This window comes from Cyrtonyx montezumae, unplaced genomic scaffold (assembly GCF_038088225.1).
Source record: "Cyrtonyx montezumae isolate F1298 unplaced genomic scaffold, pur_monq_1.0 scaffold_10, whole genome shotgun sequence".
Taxonomy (NCBI): domain Eukaryota; kingdom Metazoa; phylum Chordata; class Aves; order Galliformes; family Odontophoridae; genus Cyrtonyx; species Cyrtonyx montezumae.
This window is the reverse complement of record NW_027071826.1, coordinates 30,322,613-30,338,829: the sequence shown is the minus strand read 5'-3', so window position 1 is coordinate 30,338,829 and position 16,217 is coordinate 30,322,613. Positions and strand designations below refer to the sequence as shown.

At 39.8% G+C, this 16,217-nt stretch overlaps 1 protein-coding gene across 1 annotated transcript in view; it reads right to left on the bottom strand.

Moving 5' to 3' along the window:
• Positions 1-16,217, bottom strand: part of RAD51B (RAD51 paralog B) — a 343,434-nt gene that overhangs the window by 133,896 nt on the left and 193,321 nt on the right. The window contains exon 9 of the mRNA XM_065754688.1: positions 10,208-10,332. Coding sequence (XP_065610760.1) covers positions 10,208-10,332 — 125 coding nt within the window. The remainder of the gene's footprint in view (positions 1-10,207; positions 10,333-16,217) is intronic.

Below are 16,217 nucleotides of genomic sequence, written 5' to 3'. Positions count from 1 at the left end.
TGTGTTCTTTGGGTAACCATAGGCAAATTAGCTCTCTTTCCTCACTGTTCCACTCTGACCTCAGGAGCAGTTAATTAATGATCACAGATTTTACGTTGTTGTACTTGTTAGGTACAATCAATTGGGCTTCTTCAATCTCAAAGCTCCAACATATTTCTGGCAAGCTTTAGCTTCTAATTTAACCACCAATCATTTTATTATTTATGCCACAGGTTAATCTTAAAGAGGTACCTTCAAGAGAAGTGAACACTGCAGGAGATTGTGGTGTTGCCCATGGTGGCACAGAAATGTGTGATAACTAGAAATAAAAGGATGGAGATAGGGCTGCATATTACTTAATCAGTGTCAAGACAAGACTGGATTCGTCTTTTCTGGATCAGCCATCCTACTCCAGGCAGTCCTTAACTGGCATTGTTTTGGCTGTAGCCTTTACCATAAGAAGCCATAACTTCAGCATAGTCAGTGACTGCACTAGGTGCACAAAACCAATTTCATCCATAAGCAGAAGCCAATTAAGTTCTTCAGTAGCAGAGAGATGGACTGAAGGTTAAAAAGTTGTCTAAAAGAGACAACTGCAAGAAAGCTGAGAGAAGTTGAAATTCTGCTTTGCAATACTGGACATGACAGGAAGATCAGGAGGCAGCATAAAATCCAAGCTCTAAGCTCCCAGTATCTTACTTAACAATGGCAGTAGATACTCTCAGTAGCTATGTACAAACCAGGAGTTTTCTCCAAAAAAAGAAAAAAGAAAAAGAAAAAAGGTTTGGAGCAGTTTGTTAGTGAAGTTCTTCCTACAGTAATGAAGAACAGTCACAGGCAATGATTCCAATAAAAATAAACCACCATTGCACGCACATGTGGCTAGGCTTACTCCCAGAGGAGACATTCAATACTTGTAAAGGAAAGAAATGGAAGGAAAACAAACAAAAGGAGGAGATAGAAATGAAAACCAAGAATCTTTTAAGAACAGAGGAGAAACAAGGGAGAGGACAAATCCAGGAATGAGGACAGTCTCTGCACCTCAAGTACTGCAATAGCTAGCTGGCTTTGGTTCTTTCTTCTAAAGAGCAATATATATTTAAAAGACTTTTTCATAGTGTGCAATGCCAGTACCTGAGAATCAGGATTCACGAGTACTCTTCCTAATTCTGCCCCTGATTCATCAAGCAATTATGTGAAAATCACATCACATTCTTTTGGTTTAGGTTCAAAATCATCCATGGGAATATACATCTGCAGCAACTGCACATTAGTTTTCTGCCAGGTAGGCACAGCTCTGGAGATAGCCTACTTTTCCCTACACAGAGGAGGCAGCAGAAGAACCAATTAACAACAGCTCTGTTATCTATTTCCTTGAGTCCAGTGGAAACAATTCCAATCCTCCCCCAACCCTGCACCAAATAAAACCAGAACAAAGGCATTTTCTGACTCTGATATTCTCTACCTTCTAATGATTTCACCTTCAAATTCTAGTGCTTATTGCCAATCAACAGGAAGCATTTACCAGATACTCCTGGTAGGAGACTAATTAACCACAATTTCTTAGTCCTGAACCTACCCTATTCATATAGTTGCTAGCACCAGATGATCAGTCTGGAAGTTGCTCCAGGTCTTGTAGTGTGCCAAACACTGGATTTCAAGCAAAAGAGCTCAGTATATACTAACTGCTGCCATTCGGACACTGTTTTAGCTTCAGGCACTGTAGCTAAGAGCTCCGAATATCCTTGGAGTGAGTAAACAGAACTTCTATGGAAGGAAACCACCAAAACCTCAAATGAGTATCAAAGATAATCACAGGCAAGAAAAACACAGCTTTCCAAGGTGAGCTGCTCCACAGCAAGAACTGTCCTGACTGCAATAAGCCAAATTAACAAAATGCTTCTTTGGTTTTTTGTTCTCCTCCAGACTGTGAACATGGCCCTGTGCTCTTGCAGCCAGGTTCCCTTCTTCCTGTCTGAAGTACTTAGGATTCATAATAAGTTCAGAGGCAAGGAACTGCACTGCCCAGTCAAACACTGAGGCATTTCAAGTTTTCACCAAAGAAGAAAATGTATTCCCAGATGTTTATCCAAACCGTGTCTGAACTGCAACAGCCTGGCCTGGGAACTGTACAAACCAGGCTGCCTCCAGTACACTTCCACTTAAGCCAGAGAGACTATTGGCTTCTGGGACATCTGGTGCAAGCTCCCCAGTGTGAAATGTTTGGTATGCAGGACCAGTCAGCCCCCATTCTGCTCATGTAACACCAGATCCGGTGAAATTCCTCTTCCCAGAATCACTTTCTGTCTCCCTGCCACGTGCCTTATTCCCCACTTTGTACACTAAATTTTGTCTTTTTTCTGAGTCTCTCCAAGTTTTCCCAATGGAGAGTCCTCTAAAAGGTCAGGATACTTCACAAAAACTTGGCCCTGAAGATTTCCTATGCTATAAAACTGTTGAGGCCCAAAGCCCTGGTAATTGTCCAGCATGAAGGGTAATTCAGGAGAAGCAGCCTGCAGCTTTTACTCAGCAGGAAAGCTGCCAGCATGTCTGAGTTACCACAAAGAAACTGCACTAAGAAAAGGAACCTGGGGATGGTGCTGTGGAGGGATAAAGTACTCGGGCAGCAAAAACACAGCCTCCTAGGGGAATTCTCCTGTGTCATTCAGCCTGTGGTCACTCATCAGACTTACAGTATGCTCACTGGTGCTGAGAAGAACAGAAGTAGTGTATGTAGCTTTTCAGAGCCTTCCATGCTGTTTAGCTTGACTTTGGTTCTAAAAATAAGAGGAGGACTGAAAGATGTAACTATTATTTATGACACATATTGGAATATCATCTTGTATCCTCTGGATCACACATCCCAAATCTGGAAGGACTCACAAGAAAGCAGCAGCATAATAGCTCCAAAGGATAAATGTCTGCTTCCACCACATCTGCCAGACTTGCCTTGAAGAGAAGGGAGTAGCTGAGAGACAAGTATGGAAGCCCAGTAGCTGCACACTCTCTCCTCTGCAAGACATATGGTATGGAATGACTTGGGTTGTAAGAGGCCTTAAAGCTCATCCAGTTCTAACCCTCTGCCATGGGCAGGGCTGCTTCCCACTGGAAGCTGCCCAGGGCCCATCCAACCCAGCCTTGAATTCCTCCAGGGATGGGGCATCCACAGCTTCTCTGGGCAGGTGTGCCAGCACCTCACAATTCCCCAGGTAAAAATTTTTCACGTAGCATCTAATTTACATCTCCCCTCTTTTAGTTTGAAACCTTTTCCCTTGTCCTGTAACTATTAGACTGTGCAAAAAGTAAGTTTCTATAGGGATCCAACCAGCATCCAACCCCCACCATAACACAGAACAGATCAACTTGATATCAAAGTCTTAACCACAACATAAGGAGCATACATTCTTAAATATGTAATTAGAATATGCATTGCCATGATGATTTATTGCTTTTATTATTCTTCAGATCTCTATGAAGCTTCTTTATGATAGTTTTTAACATAGTTCTTCTACAGATAAAAAATCTGCAATAAATTCAACCCTTACTCCTGTTTCTAATGTATCTCAAATCTTTATTCAGTTAATAGTCATTCCTTCCTCCATTTTGTTTAGCTGAATAAATGATGAAAAAACCTCCAAAATTATTCTTTACAAATTGAAAACAAAGTTGTAAAAGTGATGCTCGCAAGCGTGCCCTTCTCATCCCGCATTCACTGTTTTCAGACATTGATAAAAACAACCTCCTTCATACTTCCTTGATGTAAAGGCGTAATGCTAAATTCTAAAATGCTAAAATTGGCATGGGCCAAAAAGAGATGGAATTCAACCAAGACCAAGACTAAAGAATAAATATGTTTGACCCACACTAGTGGCTGCAAAATGCTTTAGACATGAAGCAAACAAGAACTGTTTCCAACTTCGAGTGTGTTCACTTTGTTCTGTTTCTAGAAGTAAAGTCTTTGGGGAAAATCAAATACAACACCACTGCTAAATTCACATGAAAGACAGTAGTATCATCTTATACAGAGCCTCAGTAGAAAACATCTTAGACTCCAGTGAGCATCACATAATAAGGACAAGAAAAAATACTAACAGACGTGAGCTAATAAATACAGAAGAAATGAATGCATCTTTGGAGTACTATCATCCTGTTGGGTGTTGAGAAAAGGTGATAGATTTAATTTTACACCAAACGTCAAATCTTTCTACAAGAATCAGACTTCAGCTAGCAAGAACATCTTTGGCTGAGATAAGGAAGTTGAAAATTTCATTACAAGAAAATTTCAAAGTGTAATATCCTGGATATACAAGCTACCTAAATGATTTTCCTTTAATATGACTAGAGCATCATCAAAGTTGTACTGCCTTGGATCACAGGGATCACGTCTGATCCCTACCTTTTTACAACACATGCAATGCATTTTGCCTACCAGTAACAGTGTGTCAAAGTTTGTCAGGTTTTTAAACTTTATCTGAGGCTTATTTTTATCAATAAAAACTCAAACTTGTTGATGTGTCAAGAAATATATTGTCTTGTACAGACCATACCCAAGAAGAAAGTAAATAGAAGAAAGAAGAAAGTATAATAAATGATGCAAAAAAATCCTCAAAGTAGAAAAATCAACTCGGATTTATAAACTAACACATGTAAACAGAAAGAGAAAAGACATGAAACTCCATAGTGACTTTTTTAAAGAACCATTATTCTGAAAGGAATATCAAAGTAGGAGATATTTCCTCTGTTACTAAACCTAATTCTCTACTGCAGGCAAACATTTTATCATACACTATGCATCATGTTTATTAATTCATGCAGGTTCTCTCTCAGAGCAGCAACTCAATTCCCTCTGTAATTCTATTATTCCGTCATAGAACTTGTTTTGAATACAGCTACTTGAACACAAACGTCAAAGCCAAACACAGTCCTACAGAGCTGTCTCCAGAGTTTTGGTACAATAGTACAAATACTTTACCATTTCCTTTGACATGGTTAATTCATGACCAGCGTAGGTTGGAAACAGCCAAAGAAGTGCTGAGTGGTCTCTAAGTCAAAAATAACAAAGGATCAGGCATACAGGTTCAGTTCCAGGTAGCAAGCGACCGCCTGTACCAAGTTCAGAAGTTCAGGAGGAAGACTTGGTAGAACTTAATGGGTTTGCCGTGCTACCTCAGAGATATTCCTGCTTCTTTGTTTGGGATGCTTTGAACTACAGATCTGTGTGTTTGAAGTTAACACAGCTGCTGCTACATTTTCGTCAATCTATCATTAGAATAACCTTCATTGATGAAAACTGCAAAGCTAATTATAAAAAAAATAACAAAAATATAAATTATTTTAAGGTTTCCTTCTGTTCTTTTAGGTTTTATCTAACATCCTCAATTCCAGATTTTTAGATAACAAATTGAATGGTGTTATATAAGCACCTGTAGGGTGAATAACCCTAAAGAATAGCATTCACAGAAAATAATGAGATGGATGGTATATTTTGCTTGGCTTATCTGGGTGGTAAACAGACAACCAGTGAATAAAGAAAAGGCTCACCTTTTGCAGATGGTCAAAGTTCGCCAATAACTCCACAGGGGAGGGACCTCCAACAAGAGAACCTTCTCAAGTGCTGGCCAGCCCTTAAATGGGGTTTGGGAGAGGTGGAGCCAGACTCCACCCCTTCCTAATCACACAGGTGCATTGCCTTCACCTGCTCCTGCAGCTGACTAGGTGCTCACCTCAGGTGATCAATCAATGGTTCAAGCTGTGATTCAGCAGTTCCCATACAGCACCTGAGTAAACGAGTGATTGCTCAAGACTGATGGAAAAGTTTTTCTCTACAAAAGTGTGCTGTTAACTGGAGGAGGCCATAAATCCAGACATGAACAGAACTGCAGTGATACTTAAATTGTATAACCATCTTCCACAATTTCATTATGTAGAAAGCCTACTGAAAACAGCAGCAACATGAACAATATGATCTACTCAAGGTTGATCTCTAGCTACTTGTTAATGAATCATCCTTATTTTTATGGCATCTTTTCATTTGGTACTTTTGCTGGATTAAGTCACTATCATACTGTATTGATTATTATTTGTTTACACTACAGCTGTGCATTGTGCCCACTTTCATCCTGTTCACATTCAACTCAAGGTCATGTTGCTGCTTATGCCAGTATATGACCTATGGATAAGCAAAAGATTTCTGTTGTGAGAGTTACTAGTCTAGAGATATTTTCATCAGAAAGATATAATAAGCTACTTATCAATTTAAAGGATGTGGTTTGTATGCATGCACTGAAATTTGTGCCTATAAAAATCTTTCATTGTGTCTTGATTCTAAAGAGTCAAACGATGAAAGGGATTTGGCAGAAGTCTCTGAAGTAAACAGTCCTAGAAAAAGCTGCCTTTTTTTTTTTAATTTTTATTTTTAAATGTAAGAGTCTACAGAATTCAGATCAGTATTCTTGGAGTCTTTCTACAGCTATTTCTTTAAAAGCAATGTTCTCAGTAATGTAGAACCACAGAAAATTAATCTCACCTGAATAAAACTACCTTACTGCAAAATTTCCTACCCCTTGCATGACTCCATCTCATCACTCTTCCTTGTCTTAAGAAGTCTCTGTGCTTTCAGAGAGCTGATTTTCCATATGATAAGCATATTATATAGAGATGGCTTAGAACAGGTAAACACTTTATAACACTTCAATTTTGAAACAATCTAATAGCCACATCTCTTTTCTACCACTGTGTCCTGAAGCTCATTATCCACTGTTAACTGTGGATTTTTTTCACATCTAAACACTTGAAAAAGAAAATAGCATTATATGCATAATTTACATTACTATATTACGTACATGATTCATGTAGCACATACAGTCAGGTTTTCTCAATGCAGATTGAAGCTACTAAATGTTCTAGTACTTCTATGAGAAACGTACATCCGGAGCTTTCTTCTGTTCCTGTTTCAGGTACAGAATTTTCTTTTTCTGAGTCTCCCCACATCCTAGCTCGGGAGAGACAGAACGTAAAGTGCCACATTTCTCATCTCACACACAACTACTGACAACCTGTGCACACCCTCAGTCACCTTCTTTGGCAAAACACTGATTTCAACGCCCAATTTTCCACGGGACTTTTCTTGTTCCAACCATATCAAAGCCTGAATCAGTCCTGCTGAAGTAGGTGAAAAGTTATCTGTTTTCTGTGGTAGCAACCACCTTCACTTTCCCCACCTGACTTCAAAGGTATTTTAAGACTACTGAAAATGTTATTTTTCATTGCTTCATCTCCATCTTCATTTGGTTTATCATTACAAAGTTAAAAGAAGAAAACACACTAGCACTATGTTTTATTTACATTAGAACTTATTCCTTTCATTTCACAGAGATTTCAGCACATTCTATCACATTACATTTCATTGCTTCTTTTTTTCTTCTCAGTAAACATTACCATCTCAAAGTAATCAGACATCTTTACAGTATGAGGCTACAAACTTTCATTGAGCTTTGACCTGCAAATATTTGATCCTATTTTCCAAATTTAATTACTGTACTTGCTCTTGCCCAGATTATTAAGGTAAAAATTAGAAGGCCTTAAACCCAGACAGCACTTAGCATACGTTTCTTCCTCAGCTTACTTACTTTGTTTGTAATTGCTTTATTTTTTGTGGTTTATTTACTTTCCCTTTTTATAGATGAAAACCTCAACTGATTTTATCTTAAAACTGGACAACTATCCAGCAGCTACAGAGCCTAACAACTACCATCAAGTTTTTACAGGGAAACATAGATCTAGTTTTACTCTGAAACCTTAAGTCCCATACATACAAAAGTTAATCTCTGCTCCCCTTCTCACTCTCCCAGCCCTCCTCCATACCAACAAGTACCATGGTTACTTTGCCATCACAATTTTGGAATGCTTATTCAGGGTTTATTCATGTGATACTGAACAGACCAAGACAAAACAGCTGGTCTGTAACCAAGGACACAACAAAAGTTATGTCTGGCATTAGTCAGAATAAGAGATGGCTTTCTGTTTTAAGACTTAGTCAACGTATACTTATACATTTGAAACACTTCACCTGAAGCAGGAAAACAGCTGTATAACAACTACCTGGCATGGCTTGAAAGCCCTAGTCCCTATCTCATATCTCTATCCTGAAAGTTCTTTCTTTAAAATACCATGCAATAACATTGATTTGTTATAAAATAACACCTTGTGCTTCCACAGCACTTTCTTCATGAGAATTTCAAAACACATTATAGCCATTAATGTTACAATATGAGTCTCACAAATCCCTTGGAAACTATAAAATAAACCAGGCCCATTTTAGTTGCCATACCAGGTCTGGTCAGTGTTTCACTTAATCCAGCATCCTGCTTCCAATAGACAAGAATAAAACATTAAATATAGCATGTCAGCTTATTAAATCCTGCCATGCTGTCCCCCAAAGACAGCTGAGCGCACATGAAAACAGTAAGCTTGGAAGCCTGTTGAATCCAGTTCAAGAAGGCAGGATCACTATAAGCACAGGGGTAACTGAGGAATCTCATAGTTTCTAGCACAGTTCTGTTGGTTTTGGCCCAACCTCAAAGGCCCTGCATGTTTATGTATGGAATTCAGGAAAACACGTGTCAAGGTTAATGACTTACAAGACTCCTTAGGGATAACCAAGTATCAGTGTCCATATACTGGAGAGATAGTAGCAAATTCCCTTTGTGAACACATTTGTGTGAAACTATTAACTTCTCCCACTTTCTCCCAAGCTCTTACGACCCCGTGCTGCTCTGCGCCTTGTGCAGCTTCAGCCCCACCTCAGTAGTCAGCAGACTGACTGCAGCCCATGCTCGTGGATTCTGATTGCACTATTAATCCAAGCGAAGGCTGGAAACCTGCTCATGTCCTCTCACCTGTGGCAATGCATCTGTGCTAGAGGAAACTGAAACCAGAGCACTGGCTTCAGGAAGAGGGAAGAAGATGGAAGTTCATCTGTTTAAGAAACCTGCTCCTCTCCAAGCAATAAAGCAAACCCAAATGATTTTAATGCAGGCAGGATGTCCCAGAAATGCCAATACTTTGCTGAATTGGCTGCTGTCTTACTAATATTCAACAAACATGTAAAGGGTGGGGTGGAAAAAAGGGATAGTTGGCTGAAAAAATGGCTGCAAGACAAACAAGATGAAGGAATCTTTTACTCAGCTTTAAAAAAACTCCTGCGTAAGAATTCTATGCATGATTTGCCCAGATTTGTTGTATACTCTTTATACCATCTGTTGCCTCAGCATTCTGTAGAGTTTCAGCTCTGTGGACTACTGCACTGCCCCTGAGCTTTCCCAGAACTGAATACTACATGACTGAGAACAAACATCTAGCAATTCAGCAGGCTCTCAATGTTCCTTGCAAACTAATTTGAACACACATCGGTAGCAACATCATAGGAATAAGATGGCACAAATTTCACATAATACCTTTTTTGACAGCACTCTTATTGGACAAAACATCAATATCATGCAGACCAATGGCCACAGCCTTGGAAAAGAGTTACACCAATGAAAAATAGAATAGATGAAGCTAAATAGATTAACTATGGATATCCCAAGGGACAGATGAAATCATGTGTTATGATTTATTTTTTTAATTAAGAGATGAAGATGGCAGGCAAAAAAGGTACTGTATTTCAATCAAAAGCATGAAGTCTCTCAGTGAAAGCGTCAGCTATCTCCTTTCTGCAGACGTACTTCTGGAAAGTTGCTATTATCTTTACTGCACAAAATAAGTTTGCCATTACATGCAGAAAGCCTCCTCTAGCAAGCAGTAGCTGCAGAAGATAGAGCACTCCCTATCCTAACAGTCACAGAAGAAATTCGGCACAGAAGAGTGGGAAAAATGTGAGAGCAAAACAATCGTGTACCAAAAGGACTAGCTTCTCACTTCTGTCCCAAATTCCTCATGCAGAAGAGCACTTCAAGGATTACCTTCATCTCCACAATATGCAATGCCCTAAAAACTCAAGGAATTTTCATGCTCATGCCAACACACACTAGATACTGTGACACAGATAAGCCTATCATAACACAGGGAGGCACTGGAGGACTGGCCATCCCCAAAAAGCAAAGGACAGTGACCACCCTGCATCTCAGGTAAGCACTTGGCCCATTCCCCTTGCACAGTACTTAACCACGCTGGCTGATGTACAGTTGCCCACCTGGTGAACAAATGCTTGCGCGATTTGAGTTCTTACCTGCCTTGTCAGCAAGTCATGATATTGCAGGATGAGCCTGGTATTGACACTGTGACTCCATGTGTTGCCAAGGGCTGCTGTCACACAAGCAGAGTCCCTCTTCCAGCTTCCAGAAGCTCCTGAAACTGATTACAAAAGAAACTGCATCAGGACCGCAACACAGAAAAGAATTCAGCATGGGAACTTAGGTCAGTCACCTTAGCTCATTGCCTAAGAGAGGCAGTCACAATTATGTTTTTAACAGATGACAGAATTGCATGAAACTCCTACATATGTGGAAGTGCACTGGGCACACTTGCCTTGTTCTTTTCAGACACAAGATACCCCAGAGAAGCCCCAAACAAGCATGACAGCATATAGCTCAGTAATAAAAAGGGAAGTTAACGGTACAGAATACAGTGCCACAATAGTTTGATATAAAAATTAAAACACTCTTTCACACAAGCAGGCATCCCTGATGTTTTCTAAAATTTACAAAGAAGGGAGCCTTTTAGCTATAAATACCGTTCTGAAGTCTTGGAAATCATCTGAACTTTTTATAACCCTAAAAGAAAATGCAGTCTGCTGTGATCAGCAATGATAATGCAAAGAACTTCCAATAACGCAGCATGACCCAGCTTGCTGAACTGCCTTTCCACCTGAGTTCTCTAGCATTGAAATCAGAGAACTCATTCACACACGCACACTCATACACAAGCAGGAAGGTGTCCAACACCTTCATCTTTGTTTACCACAAATTCTGGGTAAGATGAACAGATAGATGGTTGTGTTGCTTATACTTCAAATGACACTTTTAAGAATGGAGTGCAAAACAGGCAAATCAAAGAAATTTGGAAACAAAATCCAAATTGTTAGGATTAATTGCGGATACACAAGATGTACGTGTATATGACTGCAACTTGCAGATATAAATGGTAATCTGAACATTGAAAATAGTTTGTGACAGTGCATAAAGTTTAAAAGTGATGAGTGTTGACCTGAAGTTGAATGAGAGAAAGCTGGACTTAAACTTAGGAAACTTCCTGTCACCTGCCCCAAAATGAAGGCAGCAAAAACTGCAACATCTATCAGGCAAAATCAAAACTGTTTCCCCAGGACAGTGATGAAATCCTTGTCAAGTGACACAATCAAAATTACACCAGACCTTGAGAAAAAACAGTGGAAGAATGCAGATAAAATAGGATATAAAATATGCTCAGACTAACTTCTATGCTCTCATAGAGCCAGTCACAGAGCAAAAATAAATTTTTCACCTTGCTTACAAGGTAGCTGACATTTCATATGATGAAAGTAAGCTGTCAAAGGGGTATTGCAATGACTGCATTACAAATTGCTGAAAAGCCTTGTGTTTCTGTCAAAGCTAACAGCAGTGCAACAGAGTAAACGTTGAAACTTAAATTATAGGTACTAGGTTTTGGAAGCAATACTGTACTGAGCTGACAAAGTTATCTCATGTCCCAGCAAGGCTTCTGGAAGATTAGGGTTAGGAAGATTCAGGTTACGACCCTTCATTGCTTTTACATTTGTAAGACTGTAGATTTTGTTACTTTTTCCCTCCAACTATTCAGAGCAGAAAGATCATTCTCTAAAGCTTTTATTTTGGAAAGATATCTGGAAAAGGCAATATCAAAAAATGCTAGCGTAGAGTAAAAATCATTAGTTGTATCACTACTACTAACTTGCAAATAATTACAAAAGAACACAATAGGGAGGAGAGTAGCAGGCTGGAAACAAGGGCCTGGAATCACTGCAGTGCACACAAGGACTCATCGGTAGACCCCAAGCCTCCCCTTTGTCCTCTTCCCTGAATAATTCAGGTTTAAGGTCCATCATCAGAATTTGGATTAGATCCTTAAATTTCTAGGGCGTACAAAAGAAAGCACTTGGTGAAGCACTTGGTTCAAGCCCACAGTTTGATAGGAGCCTGGACTCCATACTTGAGAGTTACTTCCTCCTCATGGTAACTCACTGAAGCATGTGCAATAATTACTTCTGAACAAAACGTATTCCTGTCTGAAAACAGCCACCAGTTCTTTCATCAAGCAAGAATGGCTGTTTTGCTCTCTTCTGAACAGAAGTACACCTATCTTGATAAGCATCAAATTTCTGCATGAATAACTCATGGCAGGAGCACCTAACTGGAAGTTTCAGTATCAAGAATGCTATTCTGTTAATGAATCTAACCAGTCTGTATTAGAAAGATGGATGTACTGACAATAGTAATTTCTCTTCATCTACATTCCTGATTTAATTTGCCTGCTGGGGGAGAGAACAGATCCAAGTGTTAAAAGCATGGTGCTGGGAGGTCTGTATTCCATTCCCTCAAAATTATTTAGACCAAGTTACTTAATTAAGTTCATTAAGTTCTGCAAAGTGCTTGCACCTCAAAAGTAAAATATCACTACTGTATAAACCGGCTAAGGGAGAATAAAAGAAAGAAAAAAAGCATATTTAAAGCTTTGCAATCCTCTCCTTGACACACGGAATAAGACTGAAGTTTCTCCTGCAGTTGATGCTGTCCTTTCCTACCTGCTAGCAATGGGTAGGAATCACAACATTCAGCTGAGGCAGTTCAGGGTGAGCTCTGGTGGTATGGAGGTGTTCCCTCACAGCTCACATGAGTGCACTCCTGCACGCAGCTGGAAGGCCCTGCAGGGCAGCATTCACCCACATTGACTAGGGACATCACTACCTAAATAACTACTGCTGGCTTTAAGCACCTACAGAATACTGTCTCTTTACTAATAGCTAACAAAGAGCAATATTTTGAACTGCTAACTTAAGCAGTTAAATGTCTGGAGCCAGGTGATATACAGGAGGTATCACTCCATAATAATTCCTAATTCTGCATTCCTTGCAGGCCTAAAACCTGTATGAAAATGAAGTGCTAGAACCTAATTGCTGTATTTATTTTATTACACAGGAGAAAGCCTACTGTACCACACTGTATCAGTGTATCTGAAGAGGACTGTTTTTGTGACCCATTTTCAGGTGAATCCTCTTTTATGAAGTTATTCAAATTTATGACTGGTGCTAAGTGGTTAAGTAAGCCTGGAGCAAATTTACAGTGAAGACTTTATGGGGGGAAAGGAATGCCTCCCTCACAGGAAAGATTTCCATTTTTCTAAGGGATGCTCCTGCAATCTGATGCATCAGGCAGAAAAAGCTGCACACCAACAAGTAAGCTTTATGGAGGGGAAGCAGCACCAGTCTTGCAGAAATTTCAAGGACAGTGACAGAATGTGCTTCTTTCCTTCCCCCTGCTCTAAACACAAAAAGATAGCAAACATTTCAGAAGAAGGAAAGAGGATATACTTCATATTCAAGCATGGCCTTAAAGAAAATCCCAACTTTATCTTTTCTGCTACTCAAACACTACTTAGTCATCAATGAAAAACACAAGGAAAAGAGATAAAATTGTTCAAAGAGAGAGCGATGTTTTTCAGTATGCACTGCCTTGATCTTCCAAACTCCAGTATTTTCATATTTAGAGATGGGATAGACCAACCTTCGCCTAAGAAGAACATTGACCCTAGAGGCTCCCTAGCTCTAAAGGACTTAGGTCTCTGCTCAGAAGTCCTCACACTGTCCATCGTGAAGCACTTCAGAGTGGCACAGAATAGGGGGTCCCAGTTGACAGGCAGCACCTCCAATTTGCCTGCCTGGTCAGCACACCACTCACTCCAGTCAGTCCTGTCACTACAGTTTCTGCTCAGGATATGGCAGATACAGGGAGCTCAGGGACAGAGAGAGGAAGAAAAGGAGGGGCTGACAATCTAATAAGAGAAAGATGACGGATCTCTATTTGTAGCTGGACAAAAGGAGGACAGTAAATGTGGAAAAGTGGGTGTGCAGAAGCACAGAGGTGGGATCCTAGGCTAGAGAGTCGAAGGTGCGTGGTAGGAGGGTAGGAAAAGACCTCTAAAACCCTTCTCTATGTCTTCAGATCTAGTTCAAATGAAATGCAGTGACGACTTCAATTCCAGTAAACGCTCCTTTTTTCCTCACACAAAAAGAACTAGCATTAAAGGGATCAAAAGGACACATGGGCAGGCAGGACAGCAGTAGGTACTTGTTCTGCTGTCTCCTGTGAAACGGCTCTGCAGGGCACCACAAGAGACACTTGTGGTGACTCCTTCACTCTCACTCAACAGCTGTCACAAGTGAAAATAAAGCTTTTTGTGGTTTGGGTCAAATGCAAAGGGAATGACTCTGCACAACCAGTGAAGAAACAAACCAAAGAAGAAAGGGTGATTCTTCAACTGATGATTATTCAACTGCAATGCTACCTCCAAACAGCGGCTGAGGTACACATCTTCGGGGCTCTAATTCCCTGACAGAAGCTGTTAGTGGAACTGGGCAACAACACTCAGTCCAGTTATACACAAAGGTTAGATTCATTTTGTCCAATTCCCCCATCAGTGCAATTTAAGTGAACCTTTGTGAAGATCTTCCTTATCACTGAGATTAATGCCACAGAAAGGCTGAATGGGGATAGTAGGTTGCAATCTGTATCATTTCAAAATTCAAATATCTTTTTTCAATTAATACAAAAAGGGACTAAAATGCATTATGACAGTGAAGTAACAAAACACAGAAGCTACCAATCCCCAAATTTCAACATAAAAATTATCTTGATGAAAGGCTGATTTATCAAAAAGGAGGAAAAAACTCCTCCAAAATACAGAGAGATTATTTACAAAGAATTAAATTTCTGAGCTCGTCAAAAACGGCACAAAAAAACAGCACATCTTGCTGTAAGAAAGTGCTTTCCCCTCTCACTCAGGCTGCGTAGTTTTCCTGCATGAATGTTCTGATTCAGTGTTAGAGCTCATAAAGATCACTGCTTTTCACCTGCATTGCATTTAGTCTGCATTTTTGGTGCAGATCTCTAGCAATGATTCCAGAAGGGGAAAAAAAGAAATGAACAACAACAAAAAAACCCCCCCACAAAAACAACCTTCTATCTATTTTTTCCATCTTCACCTCTTTAGAAAGTATAAAAATACCCAATGGTGGAAAAACTCATCACATAGTAAAAATACAACCCACAGGACAAACTCATCTGTGAAGTAACTAACCACAGCTCTCTTCAAACTCCCACTCACTGACTTCTGCCATTTGCAGCCTTTTTCTCCAGTTTACTCTTTAGTCACAGGCAGTTCTGATTCTCTTACCACACACATTGGTGACCATCTCACTGTACTGGTTGGCCTTAGTATGTCCCAAACCCTTCCTGGCATACGCACTCTGCTCTCAGCGCATACTGAGCTAGGAGGCAATGACTGAGGATGATAAAAACTGGGTCCTTTAAAACAATACTAGGCAGATATTTAGACTACCATTTACAATCACCCAGTTGAGACAAAGCACATCTACACATACCAAGGTAATCACCAAACACAAGTTACTAATTTGTACAGACACCAAAGAAAGTGTTGCTCTCTGTCTAACTGTACAGTCCAGTTTCACTTAATGTATTATGCAGGCATTCCAACAGTTCATCTTCGTAGAAAGATCAAAACTTGCTTGCTGGAACACAGCATCACCTTATAGGTTCATAGGTACATTAGGTTGGAAAGGACCTACAAGATCATCTAGTCCAACCATCCTCCTATCACCATCCCTACCCACTGAACTACTAAATCAAATCCCTTAGCACCTCATCTAAACGCTTCTTGAACAGCGCTAGGGATGGTGCCTCAACCACCTCCCTAGGCAGGCCATTCCAGTGCCTGACCACTCTTTCAGAGAAAAAATGTTTCCTCAAATCTAAACCTTCATACAGTCTTTTATTATTTAGGACATGTGGCAGGAAAACCAGTTGTTGCAGGCATCAAGCTCGGCCACAAAACTAGCTGTGAAAAAATTCTCTTTTAAACTGCTTATGCTTTTTTATTGAGAGGTAAACTGGTAGTTCTATTCACAAGCAACACTTAGTTCTAAATCTGTAGAAAAAAATCCCAAAAGATTAATTAAAATGTCAAGTAATTAGGAATAAAAACATGCA